The 11,093-nt window shown below is 30.1% G+C and overlaps 1 protein-coding gene and 1 long non-coding RNA gene across 2 annotated transcripts; one reads left to right on the forward strand and one right to left on the reverse strand.

Annotated features, from left to right (window-relative positions):
- Window positions 1–202: 202 nt before the first annotated feature.
- LOC112037458 (F-box protein CPR1-like) lies at window positions 203–1,333 on the reverse strand. The gene has a single exon (XM_024070300.2). It carries the CDS (start codon window positions 1,331–1,333, stop codon window positions 203–205), a length of 1,131 nt encoding a protein of 376 aa, XP_023926068.2.
- A 525-nt stretch (window positions 1,334–1,858) lies between these two features.
- LOC136065298 (uncharacterized) lies at window positions 1,859–5,221 on the forward strand. Its single transcript, XR_010626919.1, has 6 exons — window positions 1,859–1,924; window positions 2,018–2,101; window positions 2,209–2,261; window positions 2,410–2,462; window positions 4,634–4,686; window positions 4,789–5,221. It is a non-coding gene; the product is annotated as an uncharacterized LOC136065298 (long non-coding RNA).
- Window positions 5,222–11,093: the final 5,872 nt, after the last annotated feature.

The following is an 11,093-nucleotide window of genomic DNA, read 5'->3' on the forward strand; positions in this document are numbered from 1 at the left end:
TTCAAAAACATATATCAAAAACTCTTTTAAAATATAGCCGTAGGCATTAAAGTTACACAAATAAGCCTTTTTAGCAAAACAATAATGCCCACCATAAGGAAAGGAAACAAAATAACAACAGTTTTACTTCTACCATACCAATATACCATGACTTCTTATCTAGAAACCACCGTTTACTAATAAAAGCGTCGCAGTTTCTCTGTTACAGCCGTACAGTTACCATATCTGTTCTGTCAAGTAAAACAAGGCTCTCCATGAAATTAGTCCCACTTCGAAGAAAATCTTGGATACCACCAACATCTTTTTCATGTAGGGTCTCGATGTCAATCGAGATACGCTTAAGATCCATCCGTTCTACTTCACCATTGGCAGAGAAGATGTCATAACTTTTTTCAACTATAAGTAAACCGTTGTCGGAATAGCCATTGAATCTTTCAACTCTGTGGAAAGGAACAACAAAAAGTTTAGTCCAAGATTGATGGATACCATACTCCTTCATCACCCACACATTAAAAAATAAGGGGTCTCCCTTTTCTGTCAAAGCCAGTTTTCCTTTGAACACTCGAGGACACAAATTAGAGCGTATGACAGCAAAAGGCGTTTCCATCATTCCGAACTTCTCTACATTGACATCAAATGTCAAAATAAAAGGCCTCGCGTTTCCTCCTTCACGTACATAGGCCATCCAATGCAAAGCTCCACTAACAAATGGAGCGAGGAACAAATCAGTATGGATATTGAAGAGGAGAATATCGGGTGCGAACGGGGGATGCAGCCTTTTCCATGAACCCGAATTTATTGAGTAAATCTCTGCCTGAGGCGGAGTCCCTGCTAGGTAATAAGAAATCGTAACAATTTTGTAGTAATTGGTTTCAGAATGATAACAAAATCCAGTTTCAGCAAGATAAAAGCTAGCTGATGAGCTTGAGGGTGCGGGAGAAACCGCCTTAAATTTTCCAATGCTGGGGTTTAAAAAATATACCCAGTCTCTGGCAGAAAAACAAAGTAGACCATTGCAGGAGCCCACAAGTTTGGGCCAAGTGAACGGAATATCGAATTCAGAAATCCTATCAGAGGTGTGTTCGCAAATGACTGTACATAATTGTCTATCAATATGTGGAAACCTATCAGGTTTCATGAATAAGAGACGACGAGAACTATTGAGTTCAAGGTGGCTGGAAATGAAACTTGGACCGGTAATGGAGGAGTTCCAGGATTTTCGTACGCACCTGAATCTTAGTACTGATTTAACGGGTAGGTTCGCCAGAATATTCAGTACCAAGTCGTGTGGGAGATGATTTCTGAGAATCGGTGGTTCTCTCATTGAAGACATTTTTCAACGAAAGGAGAGAGAGAGAGAGAGAGAGAGCTAATTCAAGGTCTGTGTGTCATTCATATCCTCCATTTTTTCTGAAAATAAGCAAGCAATAGCTACGAGGTTTTTGTCGTTTATTGTCCAATTTTTTATTTTTTATTTTTTTTGAAGGAAATTTATTTTCCAATTTTAAACTCTTTAGCAAATGGTGCGTTTGAAATTTTCAAGTCAAGCTACACAAATGTGTACAATAGTGTGCACATTATATCATATCATCATATCATATACTATATATTATCTATATTCTATATATTACTAAAAGTTGAAGCGTAGTATTTAATGTTGTTACGCTCACATTGAGCCACGTCATTCCCATCCTCTTTTTTGAATTTTTAATTTAATTTTAAAATCGATTTTACCAATTTTAAAATACTTATAAAAATAAAATTATTTCTAGCCTTAGCTCTATTTTAAAGTCCACTTCTTATACATTTAATTCCACCATAAAGCCCAAGCCCACACCCAAAGCCTTTTCAATTAAATCTCTGATGTTTTTTCACCGTTACAACTTCCTATCTCCCAGTCCCATGTTTTGTTTCATTGTTTCAGGTTTAGTCCCTTCCCCTTCCCCACTTTTTGATTCTCACGGTTTAAGCTTCTGTTCTATTGTTTCACTCACGGTTTCATCTTCCTGATCTACAGTTTCAGCTCCTGTTTTGGCTTCTAATGGCAGCCTCTCTGTCTTCCTTCCTTCCCTCCTTTCCTCACATCTATATAAATACTGACGTAAGCGGGGTGGTTCAGTTGAGGTATCCTTACATTCTAATTTCTTTTGTGCTTTATTATTTTGTTTGATAGTTTTTTTTTCCCTTTCGACGTTTGTTTCTGCCTAGGATGTTGAATTTGTTACTGCTGGGTTATTTAATTGGAGCACTACTTCTTTTGGGTATGTTCATTATGATTTTCTAGCTATATTGAATCTATATATTAAATCTGTCTCCTTTTACTATTTCGTGTTGTGCTCTATTCTTTCGTTTGATGGTTGTTTTTTTTTTTTTTTTTTTTTTTTCCTTTCTACGTTTGTTTTTGCCTAGGGTGTTGAATTTGTTACTGCTGGGTTATTTAATTGGAGCATTGCTTCTTTTTGGTATGTTCATTCTGATTTTCTAGCTATATTGAATCTATATATTAAATCTGTCATCTTTCTTATTAGTCTTATTTTTCCACTTGCTGGTTGGTTTCTCACTTTACCAAAAAATCAATAATGAACAATCCCACATTTAGGATTGTTCATTATTAGTTTTATCGTACATTCTAATGTTGAAATTTTGTGCACACCATGTGTTTGACAAAATGTCTTACTTACTCTTGCATTAGTTTATATCCACTTCATGATTTGTGCCTATTGGTTTTAGTTGCCATTGGAGCACTGCTTCGTTTGAGTATGTTCATTCTGATTTTCTAGCTATATTGAATCTATATAGTAAATCTGTCATCTTTCTTATTAATCTTATTTTTCCACTTGCTGGTTGGTTTCTCACTATCCCAAAAAACCAACAGTATGATTTTGAATTCTAGGTTCTATATTGTATTTTGCGAATTGGAAGGTTTAACATCAATTAAGACATATATCATGTGCTTTCTTATGATATAAAAGCCATGGAAGAGTTGGGTTTTTGGCTTTACACTATTCATGGAATAATTTAATTAGTTTTGTAGTTTCGTATATTTAATAGTCTTCAATTTGTTTTTCTGTCTATTTGTTTTGTTATTGTTGTTGTTTGTTGGGTTACAGGAACTGTTCAATGTGTAAATAGGTTGTATATTTCTGTTTTAAACTATTAATTTCTTTTATTTATAATAAAAATCGTTAAAATCTTAGACATTATTCAAAAGAAGAAAAAAATACTATATCTTAGACATTGATACATGAGGTGTGGATTTCTGACTTAGCTTTGATTGTTTGAACTATTTGATGTGCTCATCCCACACTTAGGATTGTTCATTATCAGTTTTATTGTACATTCTAATGTTGAAATTTTGTGCACACCATGTGTTTGACAAAATGTCTTACTTACTCTTGCATTAGTTTATATCCACTTCATGGTTTGTGCTTGTTGGTTTTAGTTGCCATTGGTCATTGCATTTTTTCTAATGTGCATTTTGGTATACTATGTCATCAACATAAGTGGCAATTTAGTACTACGTACACTAGAACTTTCCATCATCAAAATCTAAGTTGCAACATTAGAAAATTTAATAATCTACTTAAATAGGAATGAATTCTGGACTATACCTTCTTTATTAATATATGTATATAACTAAACAGCTACAACTTTAAGTTTGATTGAGATCATCTAGATAGGCATGTTTTATAAATTAATTACAGTAAAGTGAAACAAAATATTATATTTAATTATATGTAGCCATTCTTAGACCTCAAACGCCTATTAATGGCCCGCATCTTTCCTAAATATCTAAGTCAAGTTAATTACATTTCAAATGTATGCAATTCATATCACTTCCTGGTGGTAGTTTCTTATTTGATGTGTTGTTTAAGAAAATAGGGCAATGATTAGTGAAGGAAGAGACAATTCAATTTTGGTTAGTGGAGATAGAGGTGCTAGTAAAATTGAGACAACAAAGATGGTCATGAGATATCTTGCACACTTAGGTGGGCAATCTGGAGTAGAAGGACGCACAGTTGGATTTTAGATTTTCCTAAACGAGTATATGCTTGGCATACTATCAAAAGAATTAAGTAAGAATCAATGTTTATGTCCACATTGACCTTTAATATCACAGTCCAACCCAGTTCTTAAGGCCTTTGGCAATGCCAAAACAATTCAAAACAACAACTCAAGGTGTTTATTAGTTTTCCATGGTTTGCTTTTCAATGGAGACTATCTTTACACTTTTCTTTCTTTCATTTCAATAATACATACTGCATATATATATTTCTTAATTATGCATATGTTTTAGGTATATCTGTTTAAACTTCTCGTTATAATGTTTCTTTCGTGTCATAGTGACATTTAAAAAAAAAAAAAAGGTCATAGTGACATTATTATGTAGATATAGTTGGGCAGAAATTAGAACGAATCTACTAGAAAGTTTGCCTGTTTGCTAGATTACCAATTCTGAAAGAAAATACCATTGCTTTCACCTCCTATATGCCACACCACCTTAGGTATTTCACAATATTCTGCTCATTAATTTGTCTCTATGTATATGTCATTTTAAATATTAGTTCTATTTTAAGTTTTTTTTTTTTTTCATATATATTTTTTTAATTTTCTTGCATTTTCTTTTTATTAGGGAGGATTTGATATGATCTGCAGTGGGAGAGACAAGATTGAAACTCCAGAGCAGTTAAGATTTTTTTTTCTTTTTTTTGTCTGGCTTATTTATTGACTTTCTACCAAGTTTTTATGCGCTAAGACTAACTGATTGCAAATGGATATGATTTTCAGTTTCAGCAAGCAGAAGAAACAGCATTGAAGCTTGATTTGGACAGGCGTTAATATATTGTTACTTATGCAGTGAGCCACATCAAGTGTAGTTTCTACTCATTATAATGTCTATCAATATTGTATGCTTTGTTTGAGGACTCAGGTTGTGTTGTAAAGCTATTTGTACCATAACATTGTTCATTTCTCTGCCTTTGTATTGATTAATAACAGCAGCTAGATAAATGTGTGGCCTAGCAAATCGCCACATGTTGAAGTTATCATTTCTTTAAACTTTAAAGTTCACCTGTTAAGGCAACATGGAGCAGTTGTAAGTTATTAATGAAAAGAGAATATGGATGCACTAATATAGGTGAGTGAGTAATGGGGATACTTTGTCATGGACAATGGGAATTAAATTGTGAGAACCATGATTGGGGCTTGGGGGTTTGGTGTCATGGTGAAGAATAAGTTTTTATTTAATTTTTTGGTTATCTTATATTCATTATCAAGGAATAGGATATTTTTGTGATAGCTGAACGAGCACCCTTTTCAATATTAATTGTTTAGTAACCAATACCAATCAAGCTTTATACTCAATAACAAAAATTCAATTCCTTAATTAAAAGGTTAGCGTTATTCTATAAAATTCAATTCATAATATATTTGAATTGTCATTGTAAATATGAGACTTCTTTTTTGTTCGTTTGTTTGTGTTTGGATTTAATTTAAGTTTATGGATTGTGTTTTTGTTCATTGTAATTTAAGTTTCATTGATATTTTTGATTTAGGAAATTAATGTTTCATATCAAAAGTAGGAATTTTTTAGACTAGAATTCAATGTACAACCAAAGAGGAAGAAACAAAGAATTGTTTAAATTTTCATACACAATAACTTTCCTGTGCATCGCACGGGTTAGCGACTAGTTATATAATAAAAGTTGTGCTTAGAAACCATAATTGTGCCAATTAGCTACTTTCACTAATTTATAAATTAATTTTATTAAAAATTTTATTTAAAAAAAAAAACTCACATGTTGACTAAGAGATAAGATTTAATAATAATTTATAAAAAATTAAATTCTATTCAAACTACAAGTCTATTATTAAAATTTTCTATACTTAAATCTATAAAATCCATGTTTTTGTTTTTGTTTTTGTTTTTCTCCTGAAGTATAATAATATTTGGGTTAAGAAGCTGTGGCTGGGTCAAGTGGCTACTCTCACTAATTAGTAAATTAATTTAAAAGAAAAAACAACAACCCGAATTTTTGAAATTCTACTCTAACATAATCTAAATGTATATGTGTGCGAAACTCCCTTCTAAAGACTTGAACCTCAACCTTTACCCCTCACACCCCACAAACATTTATACTTATGAAATGACTATCGCATCATGGGTGCGCAGTGGTACAATCCACATTTTGAATAAAGGATACAATTTAACAATAATATATATTAACAATAATTTAAAATAAATTTAAATTCTATTCAAACTAAAAAGTCTATTAGCAAAAATTTCTAAACTTAAATTCTACACAACCCACGTTTTTGTTTTTTTACCTCAAGTATAATAAAAATTAAGCTTAGAAGTCAGGGTTGGGTCAAGTGGCTACTCTCACTAATTAGTGAATCAATTTTATTAAAAAATAAATAAAATTAAAACAGCCCACACTTAATTTGACTACGAGATAAGATTTAACAATAATTTAAAATAAATTAAAATTCTATTCAAACTATAAGTCTATTATCAAAATTTTCTAAACTTAAATCCTACACAACCCACATTTTTGTTTATTATTTCCTCAAGTTGCATGATTTCATACTAATTTAAAACATATTTAAATTTTATTGAAACTAAAGGTCTATTATAAAAAAAATAAAAATAAAAATAAAAAAAATTCTAAGCTTAAATCCCACAGAACCCACACTTTTTTTTCCCTCAAGTTGCATCACATTAAATTAATATTTTATTAGTATATAAGCTTCAAATCTCTTGACTAAGGATAAGATTTAACAATAATTTAATTTAGATAAAACTTTATCATCTAAGTTTTAGAAATTTAAATTCTACTCCAACTAAAAATCTATTATCAAAAATTTTAGAAATTATATATATTCAAAAATAACTTTTCGTGGTTAGGCTAGGTGGCTACTCTCACTAATTAATAAATTAATTATATATTTTTTGTTAGGATATATTTCCTCAAGTAAGGGACAATAATTAACAATGGCTTAAATTAGGTAAAATTTTATCATTGAAATTTCACCAAATTTAAATTCTATTCAAAGTAAAAATCCCTTATAAAAAAATTATAAACTTAAATCCCACACAAAACCCACTTTTTCTTTCTATAATAATAAATTAAAAAAATAAAAATAAAAAATAAAAACCACATTTTGACTAAGGGATAAGATTTAACAATAATCACTTTTTTTTTTCCCTTAAGCTACATGATTTAACAATAATTTTTTTAAAAAAATTTAAATTCTACTCAAACTAAAAGTCTATTATAAAAAATTTATAAACTTAAATCCCACACAACCCACACTTTTGTTTTGTTTGTTTTTTTCCTCAAGTTGTGTCTTATTAAATTAATATTTTATTAGGATAGGGTATTAAGCTACAAAGCTCTTGACTAAAGATTAGATTTAACAATAATTTAATTTAGATAAAACTTTATCATCTAAGTTTTAGAAATTTAAATTCTACTCCAACTAAAAATTGATTATCAAATTTTTTAGAAATTATATATATTCAACAATAACTTTTCATGGTTGGGCTAGGTGGCTACTCTCACTAATTAATAAATTAATTATGTATTTTTTGTTAGGATATATTTCCTCAATTAAGGGACAATAATTAACAGCTACTTTAATTAGGTAAAATTTTATCATTGAAATTTCACCAAATTTAAATTCTATTCAAAGTAAAATTCCCTTATAAAAAATTTATAAACTTAAATCCCACACAAAACCCACTTTTTCTTTCTAAAAAAAAAAAAACACATTTTGACTATGGGATAAGATTTAACAATAATCACATTTTTTTTAAATTTGTTTTTTCCCTTAAGTTACATGATTTAACAATAACTTAAAACAAATTTAAATTCTATTCAAACTAAAAGTTTATTATAAAAAATTTCTAAACTTAAATCCCACACAACCCACGCTTTCGTTTTTGTTTTTTTCCTCAAGTTGCGTCTTATTAAATTAATATTTCATTCGGATAGGATATTAAGCTACAAAGCTCTTGACTAAAGATTAGATTTAACAATAATTTAATTTAGATAAAACTTTATCATCTGAGTTTTAGAAATTTAAATTATACTCTAACTAAAAGTCTATTATCAAAAAATTTAGAACTTTTATATATATATATATATATTCATCGATTGCTCTTCAAGGTTGGCTACTCTCACTAATTAGTAAATTAATTATATCTTTTTTGTTAATAAATATTTTCTCAATAAAGAGATAATATTTAACAACTATTTAAATTAGGTAAAATTTTATCATTTAAATTTCAACAAATTTAAATTCTATCCCGACTAAAAGTCTTTTATAAAAAAATTCATAAACTTAAATCCCACACAAAAACCCACATTTTCATTTAAAAAAAATTATTAAAAAAAAAACTCACATTTTGACTAAAGGATAAGATTTAGCAGCAATCATGTCTTGGATTTTGTTTTTTTCCCTCAATTTGCATGATTTAACAATAATTTTTAAAAAATTAAATTATATTCAAACTAAAACTCTATTATAAAAAATTTCTAAACTTAAATCTCAGAAAACCCATGCTTTTTTTTTTCCCCCTTAAGTTGTATCTTATTAAATTAATATTTTATTAGGATATTAAGCTACAAAACTCTTGACTAATGGGTAAGATTTGACAATAATTTAATGGTCAAAGTTTAGATACAAAACTAGTTGAAGGCTAAGACTACAACTTCCTTTAAAAATTACTACATATTTTGAAAATTAAACCATTAGATTGCATATTTTTTATGCTCTTGATACACATGTCAAATCTTGTATCAATCAGATATTATTTACCATATGGTCTATAATATTATATTTTAGGCATAGCTATAAACTACAAAAGCTTTTAAATTAAACAATTTATTGATGACAAAGTTATTAATCTTTAATTTTCTAGAAATTTTGCAAGCACAAATGATATAAGAAAAAAATGTAATTTAATGGCAGATTTATCAAAATTCACTTCTAATAAAATGATATTCATTTTTTTTTAGGTATAATTTTTTAGCTAAACTTTTTCGAAATTTAATTTAGAAAAAACTTTATCATTTAAGTTTTAGAAATTTAAATTCTACTCCAACTAAAAATCTATCATTAAAATTTTCAGAACTTATATATATTCAACCATGGTTTTTCAATACAATCTCTTTTAACTAATAAGTCATCCCTATAACTAAATCCCACATTATACACTTCATGTTATTATATTTTATTTTTCCAAATGCAATTACTCTTACTTTTAAATCTAATAAATTTATTTTACTTATTGTTCTCTACTTCTGAATATGCGTGCTAGATATTATGTTAAAGGAAGTTTACTATGAAGAAGTAAAATAGTGGACTCCCATTTAAGTTCTTGGTTCTCTTATGCAAGTTTTTTTTCCCCCCCCCCTCAAATTTTGAACTCTTCTGTGTATGTTTTAATTTTTGGTTTTGGTTATTGTATTTAATTTGTGAGTTTGTTGATTTTTTTTTTAATTACACTATCACTAGGAAAAAATTGATATTGAGGAACTATTTTGTTTATTATTTTTTGTGATAGCTAAGGCATAAATTAAACATGAAATAAATTTTTTATTAAAATTATTTCTTATTTTATAATTTATTATTACTATTTATTTAATAATATAGTTTTAGTTATTTTAAATTTTTTTAGCTTACATATGAATCTTCATCAATCCGAGTATCGCATGAGAATAATACTAGTACTATATAATAAAATTTGGGTTTAGAAGTCATGGTTACGCTAAGTGGTTTCACCAAATTACAACAATATTTTGGATAAAAATAATTTCTTTAAATAAAGTAACAATAATTGTTTTAACAAAACATGCAACATGCATCTAAGTTTCAGTTGATAGAGACAACAACTTATTTGTTTTTATCACTTTCTTTACTTAATGCAACAATAAGTATTTTAACAAAACATGCAACATACATCTAAGTTTTAGATATATTTCTTCGAATCAAGGGATAATATTTAATTAGAATTTAATTTAGCTAAAAATTTATCATCTAAGTTTCAAAAATTTGAAACCTACTCCAACTAAAAATCTATTTTCAAATATATATATATATATATATATGTAGGGACTAGGTTTGAGCACCACTACTGTTGGTTGAATGGACTCAAGTCCAACTAGCCTAATACAATGAATTTGTAGAGAATGGGTTTAAGAACTAGACCTTAGTAAAAATTGCATCCATTGAGCATGGTAGGAGAAAGGCTTAAGGGCAAGAATATAGGATGAAATATGAAATCTTGCCCCTCAGCACTCCTACGAGGATTGTGCGATTCTTATAATTTCTTCAGTGCCTGATTACAAGAGAACTCCCCTATGGCCTTCGCTATGGTGGTTTTTTCTACCTCCCCTTTACAGAGGAATTTCTTGCATTATATATCCCCCCTCAGCTAATCTTGGCCCCCCACTTGTTGATCAAGCAAGTCGCTGCTTGAGTGTCTGTCCCATCAGCCACCTTCCCGTTCTTTCTGTGGGTTGCAGCAACTAAGACTGCACTGTTCAGGGGTCATTTCCTCATTAATGTGATCAGAACATTTGTTGTGTGCACTTAATGCGAAGGTGATAGTTTATCCCGGAATTGTTCCTCAACCATGTTTCCATGACCGACACCTTGTATTGGCCCCCTTTCCTAGGGGATGCCCTAGGAGGCTATCCTTGATGGCCCGCTGCCTCTCCTTCCCTTGGTCGTGATTGTCCGAGGACAAGATTGTCCTTGGTAATGTCCTCGGGTAATTCGTACTTTCTCTTGTCGTCCTCAGATGGGTCTCCCTTCTCAGAATGGGCCTTAGACTAGGTATAAAGTGGGCCGGGGTGGCCAGATTCTTTAGGCCCCACAATAGCCCCTCAAAATCCTGCTATCTAGCACCTCGAGCAGGGAGGGGGATTTTGATGTCCTCGGGTCCCTGTCATGGCTAGTCCAATCTTGTCCTGCGTCAGCGCCAGAGTCCTTTCATCTGCCCAAAGCATGTTTCTGGCGCCTGGGAATGCGGAGCGTGACTTCATTAAACTTTGGCGGCTCTAGACACCCCATATCCAACAGTG

Source organism: Quercus suber, unplaced genomic scaffold (assembly GCF_002906115.3).
Source record: "Quercus suber isolate HL8 unplaced genomic scaffold, Cork oak 2.0 scaffold_920, whole genome shotgun sequence".
Classification (NCBI taxonomy): domain Eukaryota; kingdom Viridiplantae; phylum Streptophyta; class Magnoliopsida; order Fagales; family Fagaceae; genus Quercus; species Quercus suber.

Excerpts from the sequence above, each read along its gene's own strand:
- LOC112037458 (XM_024070300.2), bottom strand. The coding sequence starts at position 1,333 with ATGTCTTCAATGAGAGAACCACCGATTCTCAGAAATCATCTCCCACAC.